The 19,092-nt window shown below is 48.9% G+C and overlaps 1 protein-coding gene across 1 annotated transcript; it reads left to right on the top strand.

Moving 5' to 3' along the window:
• The first annotated feature begins 5,201 nt into the window (after positions 1–5,201).
• Positions 5,202–17,384, top strand: ARL5C (ADP ribosylation factor like GTPase 5C). The gene is made up of 6 exons (XM_019507475.1): positions 5,202–5,277; positions 7,309–7,369; positions 8,639–8,786; positions 11,845–11,928; positions 13,159–13,310; positions 15,687–17,384. Exons 1-6 carry the CDS (start codon positions 5,232–5,234, stop codon positions 15,733–15,735), a joined length of 540 nt encoding a protein of 179 aa, XP_019363020.1. The 5' UTR covers positions 5,202–5,231; the 3' UTR covers positions 15,736–17,384.
• The last annotated feature ends 1,708 nt before the right edge of the window (positions 17,385–19,092 follow it).

Below are 19,092 nucleotides of genomic sequence, written 5' to 3'. Positions count from 1 at the left end.
GGATTTTTAAATTTAATTTTTTTTTACGAAAATCTAGAAAGATTCTGAATCTTTGTGGGCAGCATAGAAGCCACAGGAAAACTAAAGGTTAGTAAGAGAACTATGCAGCATTGTTTATCCTTTGCAGCAGGGAGGGTGAAATTGTGGGCACAAGGAGGTATAGGGTAGAATTTCTTCTGAGTTTCTGCATCTTCAAAGTGTGATATGGGAAGCAGGTTTCAACAGCACCAAAGATAGAGCTAAAGATCTTTCTTTTTTTTCTTTTTAAAACAGAGAGGTGTTTTCTTGACATTTTAAATTAAGTTAAAATGAGGGGGTCTTTTGGGGAGAAAGAGAATTGAATTGTCTCCCTGGAATTCAAGGAACCCAGTGATAACTGACAGTATATTGCCTCTTCTCTTTTGCACCCACATGTAACTTTGATTAGAGCTGTGGGAATTACTTTCTTTTTACACACATGGAAACTGATTAGAATTATTGCATCACTTTCCTGTACATGCAAACAGACACACATGCCTGGAAAGAGATTAGAATTGCTTTATTTTTCCCAGCTGGTTGTGAGTAGGAGCCAGATGGTGATTGGAAACATACTAATCTTTGGTCAATTTCCATACCATGAAGGACTGTGCTATTGAAAGGAATTACTGTGCCAATCTAATTTACCTGAGAGGCATCCAGCTGGTACAGTAATGGGCACTGCTGCAAAACTGGAATATAAGTAGACTGTGGCCTTTCATTACCATGAACTTCCTGATGAGGCATTAATTTTTCACAGCACACTTAAGGCTTTGCTGATCTTGCAAACACTTGAGGATGTTCCTTGTAGAACTGGAAAGGTCCTGGCTAGGCCTTCTACAGTGGGCAGAAAAAACAGGAGACCAGCCCATAAAGTAGTTGTTGATGAAGAATTTCTCTTAGGGAATGAGAGAACCTGGTTCAGATAAGTCAGCATCTTGATCTCAACCCCCTTCTTTAGGACCCAGGTGACTTACAATGGAGCAATGAAGAAATGTCTTTTCTGTTTCAAAAGGCTTGAAATTGGGCCTTTCTGCAATGTTTTACATCAAAGTCCTATTGAGAAACTGTGTTCAAAATGGTGTGTGTCTGAATCACTATAAACTTTTCATCAGTTACACAAGTTCAGTAGACACTGTCAGTCAGTACATGTTGGTACTGGCCACAGGTTTTTTTTGCAAAGGTTTCCTTTAAAAATATTAACAATTGCGACATATTCTTTTTTTGAGCTTCAAAACCGAAGGAAATCTCTCTTTGAGGTACAAACCTATTTGGTTAAAGGGACCCCTTGGCTGGATCCAAATGTGCAGGCACATGTGGTTTGTGGCATCGCAAACCTCTTTGCAGTGCCACAAACTGTGTGCCTGGCACATTTAAACATGCCCCGTGCTGCAAATTTGCAGCGTGGGAGCAAAATTTGCTACTGGGAAATTCCAGTACCAAAAAAATCACCATGGAAAAAGTGGCATGGCACATGCCATAGGCAGAGTGACCCAAGCAGGGTGCAGCGTCTGGGGCAAATCAGCCTGTGCAGAGCCATGCCACTGCATGCCCAGACTTGAAGAAGCCAGTGGTGGATTCAGCAGCAGGGGGTGGGGCCGAGTGTCTTTGCGGAGCCCCCCAAAGTGCAGGGCTTGGGGTGGTCACCCCAATTCACCCCCCCTCCCCCCACAGGAAAGCCCTGGCTGCAGGAACCTGAGCTGGTAGACACAGAAGCTCACTCCTCCTGGGAGACACTGGCTGCCAGCCAAAGTGTCTCTTCTCCTCTAGTTCTGCCCCAGCTCCTCCAGCACACCAGGAACCAGGAGGAGTGGGGAAATGGCTGTTTCCCTGAAGCAGGGAATTTTGCCCCACACCAAAGCACATGTGCATGGGTGTGCACAGCAGCAAAAAGTACGTTGTTGTCACTGGAAGTGCATGCCCCTGTATGTGGAGATGTGCCCCCTGGGTTTAATAACATGAGGTAATGAGGGAGTTGATGTGGATGATGGAGTAGAGATCAGGTTTGGAGTGACAAGGCTTAAGTTCTGTTCTGGGGGGCAGGAGTGTTCCTGCCCTCTTATGCAACTTTTGGCATGTCCCATCTACTCTCTCTGCCAGACATTCATATCTGTAATGTTTGGCTAATATTTATCCCCTATGTTAGTTATAATGGTTTGAGATTCATGGATGAGAAGGGATGAATGTGGATGAGTATCCTTCAATCATATCAATATGACAAATTCTTAATTTGTGTAATTATAAACTTGCAAGATAGCTTAAAAATAAAAAGCTGGTCACACTCTTTTCCTTATTAAGCACTGATTCATTCACTTTCCATACCTCACCCCATTCATAGCCCTGATACCAGTTTCACTTTTGTTTAGTCCGTTTCATTTTCTGGTCATCTCTCTCACTGCAGCAGACTCCTTGTTATAAACAGATTGGGGGAATAAATACCTTTGAAGACCATATTCCTACTAAGTTTAGTAGTAGGAATGAGTGCTTGTAAAACTGCGTGTGATAGCAATCCTTCCTGTGGGCCTGTTTAAATTGGAAGTGCATGAGGGCAGGTGCTGACTCTCACACTGCATGTGTGCAAGGCACGCTGAGTTTCTGATCTCTGAGTTTGGACTAAGTCCTGCTGAAGTGGAAATAATAAATGCTATTCCCTCCCCTCAGCCTATTTATTTATAGTAATTTGTCCATGAATGGTGAAGAAAAATGTTGCCCCAGACAGATTTTCCCACTAGAAATGCCAGCTTTTTACAGGCTGGAGGAGGACACACTCCCACGCTGTTTCCATTTGCTGTGGATTTTAACTCCCCTCTTCCAGGCCTCAGGCTGTGCGAGATTTTGTAAAAAAAGAGGAAAGGTGGATGAAAGTTCAAAGCCTGATCTGTCAGCAAAGGACCTGGAATTCAGGGAACATTAAAGGGAAGCCTGGCTTGGTTCCCACTATTTGTACTGCTGTTAAATATTTGCTGACAGGGAGCAGCTGTGTGGGTCAGTCCCCCAGGGGTTTTCTGGGTAGGTGTTTCTCCCAGATGTTTGCTGCCATAGCTTTGGTTTCAAAAGCTTATTTTAGCTGCATGAGTTCCCACTAAGTAAAAACTGGACTGGGCCATCTGCAAAACCAAGCAACTTTCCTCTCCCACTAGTCATGCAAAGGGATTTAATTTAATTTTCATGCTGTTGTTGCCAGCCTTGTCCATTTTCAAGGGCCCTAGGCTAAGCTGCAGAAATGTTGCTAAGCAGAAGGCCCAAAGCCTGTTTCTGACTGATCATAGTGTGAATCTTTGCAGATGTGACAACTAACTTGGTCAGCAAGTAAAGGAAACCATCAAATACAGTTAAACAAAGCAGAAGGTCTGAAAGGAGAAAAGGGAAACTCATACATTAAATAATCCATATCCATTGCATCATAGCCTTATCTTAAAATAGTAGTAGTAGTGATTGATGTCACCAAATGTATTATGTTATTTTATTTTACTATAATAGATATATTTTTGTTAAACTGCTTAGATAATTTGTAAAAACAAAAACAGCCTTGTCAGAGAAGACCATAAACTAAAGTAAAGAAGAAACAAAGCAGATTCCACAATGGGAAAGGAGAGGAGATAAGAAACCCTTCCTCTTTCCCAAGGATATAAATCCCAAATAACTGACACCTTCCAAATCCACAAGAGATCCGATTCAGTCCGGTTCCAAAAGTTTCACTGAAACAAAGAAAATTAAATAAAACCAATCAGAAATAATTTATTAGAATATTAAAACCAACCATCTATAAATGGCTCCAAACCATCTATAAAGGGCATAGGCTGCTGGGAAATTTGTAGCACTTCGCAAATTCAAGAAAACCTGCTTCCAATCTGTGTGCAACCCTCCTCCCACCTCTCGAGTCTCCCCAGTTCCTATAAGTGAGACTCTATGTTGTGCTGTCAGGAGGAGTCAGATAGACTTTGGGATGTTTGTTTTCATGTTTTAAAGTGAAAGCAGATAAAAGGTTGGGCTGTAAGCCTGTTCTGCCTTTAATCAGTAGCTTATCCACAACGTTACCTGTAATTTGGGTAATACTGCCCAGGAGGTTCTACCTTTGGGTAAAAAAAGTCCTATGCCAAGCTTTGCTGACCCATCTAGAAGCAGCATGCAGGAGAACCCTTGTGAGAGAGACAGATCCAGGCAGAGGCATGGGCTATATTTCTGGCCATCAGGGGTTCTGAAAATCTGAATCAGCTTTGGCTGAGCATGGGTGTCTTTCTTAGGGTCAAATCCCTGGACTGCCTTGCAACTGGGATGATCATGGGGGAAGAGGAGATGGTGGTGGGTGGGGAGATTTTTGTAGTATTCTTCTGTTCAGTGCAGAACAGATTAGGATTTCCAGGAAGGGCTGCAGGCTCCAGCGATGCCTGGAATGGAAAGTGAAGGCACACCTCAAGAAAACAGATGCCAACATCAAGAGCTGGGAGAGCTGGCTGCTAAGCAACTCCAGTGGCGTCACAACCTCAACCAAGCAGTAGCCCATTTTGAGGTAAAGTGTCTTGCCCTTGAAGCAGAGAAGGGAGAGTGAAGGAAGGAAAAGGAGAGGAATCCCAGGCTGCAGCCTACTCTTCCCTGCAGAAAGACCTGCAACTTCTGCAAGCGGATCTGTGGCTTGAGGATTGGACTCTTCAGTCACCTCAAGACCCACCAATGAGCCATGGCACAGACTATCCTCCACTGGAGCGACTGCTGCCTCCGAAGACAGACACAGAACAGAATACAGTGGCCGCAGAGAGCTCCAGCCTAAGGCTAGAAAGAGCAGCGGGATGCAAAGAGGGAGCCCACAAGCAATCACGCAGGGCAATTCCCATTCACTCCTAAATGGGTAAATGGACACAGGTCCCAAACCCTCTGGAACTGGCCCCTTCCAACAAGGCTGGAGAGACACCCAGATGCAGTGCGAGATCCTGCACCCCAAAGCTTGCTCCGGCCTCGCCCCCCTGCGCTGGGCCCCTGGAAGACATGGCTGGCGGGAGCCCAGCGGTTCTACCACCTGCCACTCTGAGGCTCCGCCCACTCCGGTGACGCATCATTCCGGGAGCGTAGCGTATTGGAATCCCCCAGGGGCGGGGTCTTTGAGGGGGCGGGGCCATCCCCCTGCTTACGTCACCGAAGGAAATCTATATAAGGGGCCGGGCGCTAGCACTCAGCTGAGTCCGCTGCAGGCGGCGGGGGTAGTTGTGGGGCGCAGCGCAATGGGGCAGCTGTTGGCCAAGCTGATGGGCATTTTTGGGAACCAGGGTAAGGACACAGCGCTCCTCGCTGCCTCCAGGGGTGCAGCGGAGCCCAGGGGGGTTTCATCGGGAGCCCCTGCCGCGCCCCCCCCCGGAGGCTGGGCCCGGGGCGCTCCAGGCTGGGGCAGCGGGTGCATGCAGGAGATGGGAGCTGCTGGGGGTGGCGCTGGGGGGGGTTGCTGGAGCGGGGGATGTCTGTGGTGCCGGGGCCGAGCTGAGCCCCAGATGGGAGGGAGGAAAGTTTGTTGCCTGCTGAGCCGGGAGAGAACAAAGGGGCAGCTCCGCTGGGAGACCCCTGTTCCCCTTCTCCCCCCGCCGCCTGGAGCTGCCACTGGGGCAGGGAGGAGGCTTTGGGCTCTGGGGCTGCCTCCTGGTGCTTGGGATCTTCAGGCAGTAGCTTGGATTTTTGGATTTGCTTCCCTCCCCCCTGCCAAGCCCCTTGGGATCTGCCCTGGGCAGGAAAGACCCTCTCTGCTCAGCACTTCTCGTGGTGCTGGGGAGGGTGCAGAGGGGGTGCTGAGCTCTGCACCAGGCCCTGGGCTCTGTGCTTTGGCAGGGAGTGCAGCTGGTGGGGCTCCCTGCTGGTGGGGGGTGGGGGAGGCCCTGGGCTTCTCCCCCAGCCTAGCTGAGGCTCTGCTGCCAGGAGCACTGGTTTTCCTGCCCCTGGGGTGACAAGAGAAGCCTTTTGGGCCTGAAACTGGATGCCCACCCTGAGCCAGACTCTCAAACTCTGGGCAGAGGAGACAAGACTTCTGGCCAGAGCTCTGAGAAATGTCTCTGGAGACAATGTGGCCCTGGAGCACATTGTGTGAGGCGGTGAGGGCTTGTCTGAGGAGAAACCGGCTTCCTTTAATTGTGACTTGTCTGGACACAGAGACAGGCAGATGGTTGGTTTCCTTCCCCCTACTCAGGGTCTCTCCCTGCCCCCAGGAATTTATTTTTATTCTTGCATGGATGTTGCTGCCAGACTGTTCCTGTCTAAAATGAGGTGCATTTCAGAGCCACTGGTCTTTGCAAAAGGCCTTTCCTCCCACACCCAGTGTGGGTGGCAGTCTGAAGTGGCAGCTTCCCCTCCCTGCCAACTTAGTGCCCTGACCCAGAGCTGAGGCGCTGAGGTAAATCCCTTCTCCCTGCTGCATGCCCTTGGCTGACTGCTTTGCCGACACAGTGCAGGAATGTTGTCCTGGAGCTGTGTCTGCCTTTGCTCAGGGCAGGGGTCCCAGCAGCACCATGTTTGAGGGCAGGGGGAAGAACATGAGGGGCACTGCAGAGCAGTTGGGTGTCAGTAGCACAGAGGGAAATAGGAGATGATCGGAGCGTGCCAGAATGCATTGTGTTTCTAGACATGCCTTGCATTCCAAGCCAGCCCCTCTTTCCAGCACATAGGGCTGCTTGGCCTGTTTGTTGTTCTGCTTGATTTGCCCTGGGATCAAAATCACTTGGGATCTCTGTAAATGTCCCTACGCTGGCACATCTAGGGCACTTACCTGGCCTCGGGTCCTGTAGTCCCCAGAGTGCCCTGCAGTCATTAATGTATTTATTCTTGCAGTCCTCTGGGAGACAGGAACTTACCCATGTTCTATCCAGAAGCTAAGGAACTTGCCCAAGGTCACCCTGGAAGTCTGTGGTAGAGCTGGGCCTGATACCCAGGTCTCCTGAGCCCTTAGCTAGTGTCCTAACAATGGATGTGTGACCATTTTCCCTTCCTCAAACAATGAAAGTTACTATTGGGGTAGTCTTGTGAAAAACGAAGCAGGGGCACAGAGCCCTAGAGGATCACCCCTCTCTGCATGCAAGTTTTGTGCCCTTGCTGCTCAGCTCGCCCCATCCTGAATCTGAGAACTGGGCCATACTACTTTCAAGGTGGCCTTAGCTTCTTAAGGCTCCTCAAGTCAGAGAACATGCCTGTTCTCCCCCCTCCCTGGAAACTGTGGATGATAAAAGCTGCCACCTGGCAGGATCATGCCATCAGATGGCTGCATCTGTTGGGCTCCTTTGGTTCTCTAAACCCTGATCCTTTCCCTCCTTTGTTCTGCAGAGCACAAGGTGATAATTGTAGGCCTGGACAATGCTGGGAAGACCACCATCCTCTATCAGTTGTGAGTATTCCCTCCCATTCATATTCAAACAGCTCTCTGAGGGTGGAGCAGGAGATGAATGGGTCCCTGAGGAGGCCTCTTGCTAGATCTAATCACCTTCCCCCTGCTGTGAAAGGGGCCTTAGCAGAATGGGAGGCACTGATTTCTCTGCCTTTGGCAGTGGTCTTCACATTCTTGCAGGCAGCAAGGCCTCAGATTTCCCTTGAAGTGGTTTCTTTCTTAGACCTAGAGACCCAGCAGAGACTGGGAAGTCATTGTGCTGGGTGCTGCACAAACCCGGGGTGTCAGTTCCTGCTCAAAGGACACAAGTGCCACACTGAGTGAGACCAGTGATCCATCTAGCCCAGTATTCTGTCTCTGACAGTGGCAGAAGTAGATGCTATAGAGAGAGAACATTGAACTGGATAGCTCTAGAGTGGTGACCTATCCCTTATTCAGTACCTTTCCTGGCACCCACCACTTACTAGTTTAGAAATGCCAGTGAAAACATCTCCAACCGTTATGTTCAATAGCCTTTAATAGATCTATCCTCCATGACTTTATCCAGTCCCTTTTTGGACCTGGCTATGCTATCTGCCTCCACCACCTCCTGTGGCAATGAATTCCAGAAGCTAACTATGCATTGCATAAAAAGTACTTTCTTTTGCTAGTTTTAAACCTGTTACCTACTAGTTTTAATGGGTACTTCCTCATTCTAGTATTCTGGGACTTGGTGAACAGCAGTTTGCTCTTCACTTGGTCTAAACCCTTTGTAATTTTATTAGACCTCTATCCTACCCCTCCTCACCCTTCTTTCCAAACTGAAGACTTCCAGCCTTTTTTAGTCTTTTCTGGTATGGCAGCTTCTCCATGCCCCAGGTCATTTTGGTTGCCCTTCTCTGTACCTTTTCTAGTTCTGGTCCCCACATCTCAAAAAGGATGTAGTAGAACTGCATACCTCCTTGGATGTTATGACCCAAAAGAGAAGACAAAGCCTTGGGGGTGGAAGAATGGCCATCTCCACATGCTCAGAGATGAAGCCTTTTGCCTGAAGTCCATGAGGGGTCTCAGAGCCAAGGATTGCACCCAGGTGTCCAGGGTGTGTGTATTTGTGTGTTCAGTGCCTCACCCATGGGACCCTCCTGCATTCAGTCCCCTCCGGAAGCATTGGCTTCCTGTTGAGGCATGCTTCCTAAAGCCTTGATTTTGATTAGTGAAGGCAGCCTCAGGGGTGCCCTTGGGGCAGTGCCCAGGCCAGTTGTAACATCTGATCTCTGTCTCTCTTGCCAGTCTTATGAACGAAGTGGTGCACACATCCCCCACCATTGGCAGTAATGTGGAAGAGATCATCCTGCGAAAGACACACTTTCTGATGTGGGACATTGGGGGGCAGGAGACACTGCGGTCCACATGGAACACTTATTACTCCAACACAGAGGTAATGAGGACAGGAGTTGTGGCTTGCGTTGAAACAGTGGGGACAGTGGTGGATTATGCTGGGTGTAGAGACATCTTGTCTTGCTCCCTGCCTAGACTGGACTGGCTTTTCACTCTGGGCTTGGTAGATATGATTAGAAAAGCTGGACAGCTCTGAAATTTTTGAGGGCTATAGTGGGGAAGAGCTGCTGAAGAGGGGTGATGAGCAGGTGTGTGCTGTACTGAAGATGCCCTCAGCACCACAGCAGTTGCACCTCATGCTGGCCTACAACTCCCAGCCCTGGCTCCTGATACCTCTCAACCCCAAACTGCAGCCTCCCACTGCCCCAGCTTTAGAGCTTCTCTTGCACTTCCACTGGTGTACAGTGCTGGTCCCCAGCCCTTGCCCTTGCTGTCCTGTCCCTGAGGATCCACCAGCTGTATTGTTGCACCTTAATCCTGCCCGTGAGCCCCTGCTTTAATCCTTGGTGTCAACACAACTTTGCCAGCACCCTTTAGCACTAACCCTGCTGTATTACCCCAAGCCTTGCACTCTATGCTTTTGTGCCTATACACATTACTCCTGATCTGCAGCAGCCCCAGCATTGGGTGCTGAGCCTGCTCTGTGTATAGGTGCATTGAGCTGGACTGCATTCTGCTAGTTCAGCTGTACCTTAATGGACAAAGAAGCTCTGATGGCCATTGGTGCCTTTACACAGGCCCTAGCCAAGTGGGTTAGATGCTCTTCCCATTTCATATCAAGGGGCTGTTAACAGCCCAACGTTATGTCCCATCTTGAAATCACAGACCCTTTGATCTGGATCCTCATGGGTTGAAAATGGTTTTTCTATGGATAAAGGCAGTGGTTTACCTAGGGGCATATCTGCTGGCTGTGGGCTCATTTGTCTTTGATACTTGCCACCTGTTTGTGTAGTAACTGCAGGCTGAGCTGCTTAAATGAGCCTGAATCCCTTTGCATGTCAGTTGGCTCTAAACACTTGAGTCCCTGAGGCTTCTTTTGGAAAATCAACTGGGGACCTTGCAAAGCTGATTGTGGCCATTGAAATTAATGGGGGCTCATGTGAGTAAAGTTAGATCAGGCCCATTTTTACACCCATGGGGAATTATGCACAGAAAAACTCAAAATTATGCAAAATTAATTACATTTATTCTTTTAAAAAATTAAACTAAATATAACACTACTTGAGCCTTCTTTAGAAATATATGCAGGTATTTGTGTGTGGAGGGTGGTTGGGGGAGGTGTTGGGTGTGTGGGGGCGTTGTAAAGGTGTGGCTGTGGGAAGTTTGCAGGTGTGTGGGCTCCCCTGTCACAGGCTGCCCCCCGCCCCAGCCACACAGTCCCTGCTTCTGGCAAGTCCGTGGGGCTCTCCTGGCTACAGCAGGCAGAGCCCCCCTGAGGGGCATGGCTCAAGCAAATCCAAATGACTGCACATGGTGGCATGGGCCTGGCCTGGTTTGACCTGCTGGCATGTGCTTTTGGGGCAGACCAGGCTGCCTCCATACCAGCATGTGGGACTTGCAACACTGCAGGCAGGAACCATGTGCAGCCCCAGGCACTCAGCTGGAGCAGTGTACCACCAGGGGCTCTGCCTGCCCTGGCCAGGAGTGCCCTGACAGCCTGCCACTGGCTGGTGCCGCTGGTGCCAAGAGCTCTGCATCATGAGATAGGGGGCATGTGGCAGGGTGGCCCACACCCACCCACAAACCCCACACCCACCCACTCGCCTCTCCTGCAGGCAGGAGCTCCCCTTCCCACTCACCAGCTACAACCCAGGGAATTATGCGATATTGTGCAGTTATGCACAGTCATACATTTTATGCGCAAAGTTACGCCGGTGCATAAATCAGTAATTCCCTGGGATGTACATTTTGGAGCACATTGCTTAAATGACTGTTGTGCTGCCTCTTTAAGGAGGTCAGGAAGCAGGTGGGACCAAATGGACATTGCCTTACTCAGGCACGGCAGGGAACAAGCGAGAATTGGGGAGTATGGGCCCGGGGGCTGAAGGATCTAGCCTGAAGGTTTTCTTTTTGAACAGAGCTGTTTCCCCAGAAGTCCCAAATTTTGGTTTGGAAAAGGATCAGAATATTATAACAGGCACAGGGCAGGGTTGGGGAAATCACTCTGGTGAGAACTCCCAAAGATTTTGGCAGTGCAGAGAAAGGCGGGGATCCGCGCTCAGACATGTTTGTTGTCCTTTGTGCTCAGCCAACATTCTTGACATAACTCGTTCTGGAATTTCTTTGTGTCTCTTTTCCCGCCCTCTCCTGTGTGTTGTTTTTTTGATTCAGAATAGATCTTGCCCAGACACCAATCTGAAACTTAAAGAGGCTGAGTTTGCAGAACCCTTGGACAATTAACTGCAGTCTGGGATTTAGTGTCATATAGTCAGTTTGTATTGTCACAGCAGCTAGCTGAGGTACTACAACCATCCTGAGGAGCTTGGCACAAACACAGTGCTTGGTGATTAAGGGCCGGCTGTAGTGGGAAGTTAAGGTGTTTCTTGGAATGTGGTTCAGTCTGATCACAAGGAACTGGACTCTGATTTGGCCAGTCGCTTCCCGTTCCATGTTCCTATGTTCCAGTAAGGCTCAGAGGCTGTAGCTGATACTGGAGTTTCACTATACCGAATCTATACAGTTCAACTGCCCCTGCGTCAAAAGAGCTGTGCAATAAGTAGACCAGACAATGGGGACAAGAGGATTGTCTCCACTTTAGACATAATTGAGCCAAAGGGAGACTAGGGGACTTGACCAAGGTTGCACAGGGAGTCTGTGGCAGTTAGGCACGAAACACAGATGTCTGAAGTCCAAACCCTTAACCAAAAGACTACCTATTCTCTCATTTCCCTGTTGTACCTGATGCGAGGCCAGCTCCCCAGTCTTCCATAGGACTTCCCTGTCTAGATGCAAGATGTTTTTTGTGCGAGGTACCAGCAGGGGAGATTTGCTGGGCCAAAGGATATTATCAGCTATTAGTTCTGCCTGCAGTTCTGACCTGGCCTGGGACTTCAGTGTGGGAAGTGTTTGATTGACATCTCCCCCTCTCCCCCTTGTAGTTTGTCATCCTGGTGATTGACAGCACTGACCGTGAGAGGCTGACTGTGACGAAAGAGGAGCTGTACAAGATGCTGGCACACGAGGTGAGTTGGCAGCTGCATCCCACCACAGTGCACGGAGCCAAGTACCTCCGGTTTAGTGGTTTATGCCGGGGTTCTGCATGCTGATCAAGATCAATACCATTGCATCATATTTGCAAGTGAATCCACTGCGTTTGCTGTCAGATGCTTGGGCTACTTTATGTAGGTAGCTTCAGTTCTATTAACCGTGGGGCCCTGCCCTGGCACTTGTTCCCCCTGTGTATAAAGACACCCCTGAGCTGTCTCGGCTGTGGTCAGGGACTTCAAAATAGCCACATGAGAGCTGATGGCTTGTACAGTAGTGCTTTGATCTCTTATTTGGTGGCTCCATGGCACATGTGGAATGAGCCTGTCAAGCCCAAACCCAGTTCTTAAGTTCACTAGTGTCCATTTTGCAACAGGAAGACCCAAGGACTTGTGGGGGGGAAGGGTGGGGGAATACAGTAGTGTCAGAATCTCCCCTCCCCCTGTGAGCAGGGATTGCTTTTGAATGGGGTTCTGAAGTTGTGTTAGTGCTGCAGCCTATTGTGTGAGATGGCATGGCCAAGAGGCCCTCCCTAATGGAGATCAGGGCTCCCTTGTACTGGGGCTGTACTACTCTTCCTGAGAAGCTGCCGGTCTGAATAGACCAGATGGAGGTTGGCAAGAAAAACAAGGGAATGGACTTGTCTGATGTCTAGTGGCAGTGCTCAGACAGTAGCCCAGGTCTCCTGGTTGTCAGTGCAGTGGCTAGGGCACTGAATGGGTATGGATATTTGACGCTCATAACTAGTATCAGCACATCACTCTGACAAGGCCTTTGAAATCCCTTTTGTGGCCAACTCCAGCACCTCTAACAACCATGCCAGTCTTTTCAGTACAGTCAGGAACCTTTGAGGTGCTGGCAGGCTGAGCTGGGACTGCCATCCAATGACTGCATTATAAAACCAGGCTAGTGTGGTACCTTCTACATACTTTGTTGCTGTGGTACCCAGCACTGTCACTATAGGGAAGACAGGAGGAGTCACAGAGCCACTAATATCCCCCAGGCATGCCCCCTGTGGCAGGAAGCTTTCCCCTGACAGTCCAGAGGATGGTGCCTCAAGATCTCGCTGCCCTCAGTGAAAATCTGTCTTCCTGATGGCACCCCCAGAACTGCTTTCCTATCCTTAAGAACTGTCAGGCTCTGAGATGTTAGAAGGGAAAAGGGCTAAATGCAGGTACAGAGTTTAAGGGCTGAGTTTCCTTCCCCAGGACTTGCAGAATGCAGCTGTCTTGATATTTGCCAACAAGCAGGATGTGAAGAATTCAATGACAGCCTCGGAGATCTCCAGGTTCTTAATGCTCAGCTCCATCAAGGACCACCCATGGCACATCCAAGGCTGCTGCGCCCTCACAGGGGAAGGGTAAGTACGCTCCTGAGCTGACTGACTGTGCTGAGGCAGTGACCAGTACCCCTCCTGCTTTCTGATATGTCCTGTGGGACTCTCTGCCACTGCTTTGAGCAAGGTAGAACATGTGGAGGCATTCAGAAAAGGGTGAGACACAGAGGTGATTGGAAAGGTCTTATCTAAGATGATTTTGATGCTCAGTTGGTGTTTTGATGGAATGATTTTGTAAGAGTCTGCCTTCAGGAAGTTTTTGTGTTCATTGCAAAATCAAACCTTGAACCCAACACTTTTTTCTCTTTGGAAACGCTGCCTCAGTGCCTGTTGAAATGGGGTCATTCAGTGTTGTCATGCCCTGTTCTTTCTAGGCTAGCCTCCACACTGAACTAAATCTCATCTGTCAGGAGACCAGTGCACCATAGGAGGTATAGTCTGATTAGGAAGCCCAGCCCGTAGAAATGAACAGGAGCATGATGTGTCTGAACTGCACATCCTGTGAGGGACCCTTGTGGTTTATTGACATATTCCAACAGTCAAAATCACTTGAAAATAATTTTCAGTGGGGAATGGAGGGCTGTTTTTGACTAGACCTAGCATATCAGCAGTCACATTTGACAGATGAGAATGTCTGTGGCTACAAATCTGTGTCTCAAGCCATTAGCAGGTCATTGGCTGGCCCAAAGGGAAGTTTTGTTTTTAGTGAGTTTATTCTGCGATCATCCACTTTGGCTTGACTTACCTGTTTTGTTTCCATTTGCTCTGGGATTTGAGACATTTGGCTGGAGGAATCCTAGTCTGCTTCAGTGTTGATTGTATGGGTTCCTTTGCTCCCTTGCTTTGATATAGACTTTGGTGCAGCCCTTGCAGTGAATCTGTAGGAAAGTTACATGGGCATAGTTATATGAGGAGTTCAGTTGGTTCTCAGGCACAGGGTACTCCCAAATCCCAGTGTGTATTTACATTTGCCTGATGCATCCAGAGAGCAGAGAGATGTTTAGGGCACAGGATGAAGCCACATATCTACATATGTCCTGTACAGGATGCACATCCCAGCCCTGACTTAGGATGACTCATGTCTAAATGTCCTAGCCAACTCTTCAGCATCTGTATTGTGTGTGGAAAAGGTGGTCGTTTAGCTAGGAGGCACTAGTGCAGCAGTTCCAGGTTCTGGGAATTCACTTTTTTATAATAGGGGCCCAGTTGGCTTTGTAATCTTTAAGATCTTTAAGGAGGGAGCTAGTTGCATAGTTGAGATTCCCAAGGGCAGAACACAAGCGAAGCAGTAGTGCAGCTGATTTGGGGTGGGGGGGCAGGACTCCTGGGTTCTGTGTCTGTGTTAGAGTAGGGAGCAATGGTTAGAGCAGAGGGTTCTGCTCTCAACTCTGAGTTCATGTTGGCAAGTCACTTAGGTGCTGTGACTCAGTGTCTCCACCTGTAAAATGGGGACTCATTATAGAAGTTCTGAAGCTTTGTCACTTCATTTTTCCCTCAAGAACTTTGAGTGCTTCAGAGGAAAGCCCTAAGCACTGATGTCCTTTCCTGGGATGCTCAGGTGCTGTCAGATGTGCTCAACGTGGCCCCTCCCAGTATCAGTCATGGGGGCATGTGGCCATTGGCTGCCTCTGAGGAGCTCCCTGGTATAGTGATTACTCAGCCTGTGCCCATGTGCTGGTGTGGGGTGTGGTCTACTTGATTCATGTGTCAAGCCTGAGTGTACCTGGGCACAGGTAGCGCTGACTGTGTGTGAGGCTGAGCATGAGAGCCTGAAACAAGCAATGAGTCACTGCTCAGCTGAAACTGTTAATCCCACTTTGTGTAAGCACCTCTCATCTCCCAGCCTGCAGAAGATCCTGCCTCAAGGATCTTAAATAGTAAAAAGCCAATGGGGCCCTGATTCCTGGCAGGAGAATTCCCAGAGCCTGTGAATTGCTGTTGCTCAGGGGAGGAGCCAGATCACTAGCCTGCTCTACTGAGCTTTGTCTGCCTTGTGCACAGCACTGCCAGTGATGAGGGCTCCCTGAAAAGTCCTTGGGATGGAAGCTGTAGGTCAGGGTGGAACAATGGAGCTGGGCCTGGCTTTCAATAGGGGCAGCTCAGGCTAGTGTTTAAAGCAGGGGCTGAGTTGGCATAGGCGACTTTGTTAGCCTAAGGAAGGGAGTGTGCAGCAGGGATTTGAGTTGCATGCAGGGTCCTGCTCTTGATCTGGGGGTGGGCAGTGTGGTCTAGAGCTTAGCGATTTGGCCAATCACCTCCACTCCCCCTCCCCCTTCTCCCTTCCTCCTGGTCGGTTTCTCCAGGCATATCATGGGGCTGATGCTGTCTCTGAGCTGGCCCGACAGATGCTGTGAATCCAGAGCATTGTTACTGATGTATGTTCTCCCCTCTTGTGTGCAGCCTGCCAGCTGGCTTGGAGTGGATGAAGTCTCAAGTGGCGGCAAACTGATGCATCTGGCCAGAGACCTGACGGAACAGTACAGAACTCTCAAGCATCTTATTTTTTTTATACATGTGAGACTTAGCCAGGACTTCCCTTTTAAGCCTGCCGAAACCAGGCTTGGATATGGATAAAGTCATGTAGATCACAGGTTCATAGGGGAGACAGCCTCTCTCCTGAACCTCTCTCCAAGGAGTCTCTTCTGCAGAGGAAGTATGGGGACCTGCCTTGGATCTTGAAGGTCTCTTACATTCCAGAGCGGATGCAGGGTCCATATCTGCAGACAGGAGGGGGATCTCCTCCAGTCTGTTTCCAAGAGGATTGGTTGGAGGTCACCTCTGAAGAAGAGATCTCTGGTTGAAATCGAGGTGCATGGCAGGGACAGAGCTGGGGATTTTTGCCCTGTTCTTTAATGAAGCCTTAGAGTCTACATGCAGATTTTAAGAGTTCTGTGATAGGAAGTGCATCTCCTCTGCTTTTCCTCCAGAACCTGGTAAATGGAAAATGCTTTACCTCTTCAGAAATGGGGTGGCAGAAGGAGAGGGGGAAGGCAGGACTTTGAACCCAGCACCACTGTGCTCTGCCATGGCCACGCTCTGCACTTAAGCAGTACTTGTCTCCAAGATGTTGACAGTGTTTGGGATTTGCTGCCTTGCTGCTGGTGGCCTCCTGAAGACTTCAAGCTGATTCCTTGAACAGTGCACACCGGATGTTCCTGACTCGGTGCTTTCCCTCAGCCTGTTTGATCAAGGGCCAGACAGTCTTGTGTACTTTAGCATGCAAGCAGGGAAGGGTGGGCTCAGCTGCTCCATTCCTGAGTATTTTGCTTGCTTGCCTTGATTCTTGAACTTGGCACAATAACCGGGAGCTGGTCTGAGGCTGAAGAAACTGCATGGAGGGGGGATGGGGAGATGAACAAGGTTTGGGAAGAGCTGTCTGTGGGGAGCTCTGTTACTGTGAAACCATTTCTGACCCACAAGGAGCAGATGTTCCCTGTGGCAATGGTCCATTCTGTTCTGTTACATCATCAGCTGAGAGAACAATACTGGATCAGCATGTTCTGGGACTGGGATCCAGTGCCCAATCCAGACTCCAGTATATTCAAGTGTGAACTCAGCAGTTCAGTCTCATCTGGATTCAGTTTCACTCTAGAGGCAGCACAGGGCTGCTGGTTAGGATGGCCAGGGTGCCTGGTTCTACGGATGAGCACTGAAGGGAAAACGCACAACCCTTTTGTACCTCAATTTTTTCCTCTTGGCAAGTGGCTGCCTCTGTAGAGTGACCTGCAGTCCGTGGGTGAAGAAAACTGTATAAGCACAGAGTATTGCCAGAGTTCACTGCAAGGGGGGAGTCCATTCTTTTCAACTGGGGTGACATCAAGCCTGGCCCAAAACAAAGGCATCCATTGATTCCAGTGAACATTGGATCTAGCCCCATAATGAAGCCTTTCAATTAAGTGCTTTTAATGACCTATGCCTGTCCTGTGAATTTGCACAAACCCTCTCACAGAGGCCCAGCCCTCTTGTTGCAGCCTCCCACCTTGGCATCCAGTGGGGCTTTTTAGTGTTTCCAAGATGATGTTTAAATCCCCCACTCTGTATTTTTATAAAATTTGTATTTTATACCTGATTAAATCTGCCCTTATTTAATTTTTTGGAGAAATCACTGTCTTGTCATCTATCCGCAGCTTTGCCTGCATTACTGCCTCCTTTGCAGAGAAAGGGTCTGGGGACTGGTCTTCACTGAGCTTTGCCATTTGCTGCCCAGATCACTGTGTGGTGGTGTAAGGGGGTAATAAGTCTTTCTTTATCTGTGTATTCTGTATGGTGTAGACTTGAGTGTGTCCAGCCGTTTCTTAAACATATGGGCAGCATCTGGCAGGTGCATACTAAACGTGCAGTGGAGCATTTTGGAAAACATTTTATAATGTATTTTTGTACATTGCTATATATTAGAGGTCGCCAGCTCACACCAGTGCATCCTGCCCTGGGAGGAGCTGGGAAAGACAGTCTTGCTGTGTTCAAAGTGCCTGGCATAGCAGAGCCCCAAACCCAACTGGGGGTCTCTACCCTATATTGAAATTAGAATAATTTGTCTATTTCCAGCACCAAGCAGAGCCCTCAAAGGCTTATAGGAATATTGGGGTCTTGGCATCCTTTGATTCATAAGGAAAATCTGTATCTTTTGGCCACTGCGTTCAGTATTTGTTACACCTCAGGCTGTGATGTGAGAACTTCCCATGCCTTATTACTGAACACTGGAAACCAGAGCAGCGATGCAGAGCTCAGGCAGTGCCTGTCATCTTTTTGGCGTATTCAGAGTCCTGGTTAGTTGCAGGAAAGTTCAATGAAAATACTTAAGGGAAAATGCTCAATCCTGTAGTTTTATCTATTGACCAGTGTCCATTAACAACCCTTATCTGCTGCCATGATCCTTTGCAGTGTCCAGCTGGGGAAGGGACTCTTGGGGAGCTGGTGTGGGTTGGGACCAGTTATGCAGTTTTATTTTGACACACACTCTGCAGGTGAGGTTAAAATAATGATATCATGGTACCCAGTCACCTGGAGTCCATTTCATTGAGGTATCTTGGAATGCAATCACTTTATTTGTATCATAATAGTAAGACTGAGGCCTAAGCTGGAGGTGACTTGGGGAGAGAGAGCCCCTGACCTGAAGAACTTTGGATCTAAGTCAACAGGGCAGTAAAAGAAGGAAGTGGGAAATCTGTGCTGCAGGGTGAGAAACAGGGTGGAGTTAGACGGGAGAAGGGGGTTGATTGCCTGGAACTGGGAACCGAAGCACAGTCCTGTTTAACTACAGACCAGTTTCCTGCAGAAATCTAATGGCTTAGGATATTTCATGGTGTAGTAACAGGAAAGTTCCTCTGTACTGGGGGAGGGGAGAGTGCAAGGCTGTGTATTTTTTTTTTTTTTTTTTTTTTTTTAACAAGCACAGCATGGAGCACAATATCATGTCAGTTTTTGGAGATGACTGATGAACAGCAGTGAAGGAAGCTGATGTAATAGAGGAAGCAGCTGAGAGAAACAAAGTTTTACAGCTATTTTTATCCCCCGAGCTTTCCCTCTGTTCAGCCAAAGGGGATTTCTTTGCTCTGGCCACCAGCTGGGACCACTGGAAGCAGGGGATGTGCATTGGGATTGAGTGGCTTGTGTCGCTTTTAGGGTTGGGGAGGTGGGAGACCAGAGGGGCTCATGAGCGCAGCCCAGCCCAGCCCAGGTGTCTGTCTTTAGGAAAAGACGGTTTTGTGAAGATGTTAGCTTGGGACTGACAAGGGCTGAATTCAGGTTCTAACCCTTATAGACTTGAGTTATTGGGCCAGTTGTTTAATGTCTGCCTCATTTTCCC

Source organism: Gavialis gangeticus, unplaced genomic scaffold (assembly GCF_001723915.1).
Source record: "Gavialis gangeticus isolate Ggan-Ray unplaced genomic scaffold, GavGan_comp1, whole genome shotgun sequence".
Taxonomy (NCBI): domain Eukaryota; kingdom Metazoa; phylum Chordata; order Crocodylia; family Gavialidae; genus Gavialis; species Gavialis gangeticus.
Note: the sequence above shows the minus strand (reverse complement) of the source record. Positions and strands in the feature narration are given on the sequence as shown.

What these genes read in the sequence shown, in the direction of transcription:
- ARL5C (XM_019507475.1), top strand. Translation starts at nt 5,232, where the DNA reads ATGGGGCAGCTGTTGGCCAAGCTGATGGGCATTTTTGGGAACCAGG. An exon ending in CTTATTACTCCAACACAGAG is followed by an intron (nt 8,787 to 11,844) that starts GTAATGAGGACA and finishes TCCCCCTTGTAG; the next exon opens with TTTGTCATCCTGGTGATTGA. An exon ending in TGCGCCCTCACAGGGGAAGG is followed by an intron (nt 13,311 to 15,686) that starts GTAAGTACGCTC and finishes TCTTGTGTGCAG; the next exon opens with CCTGCCAGCTGGCTTGGAGT.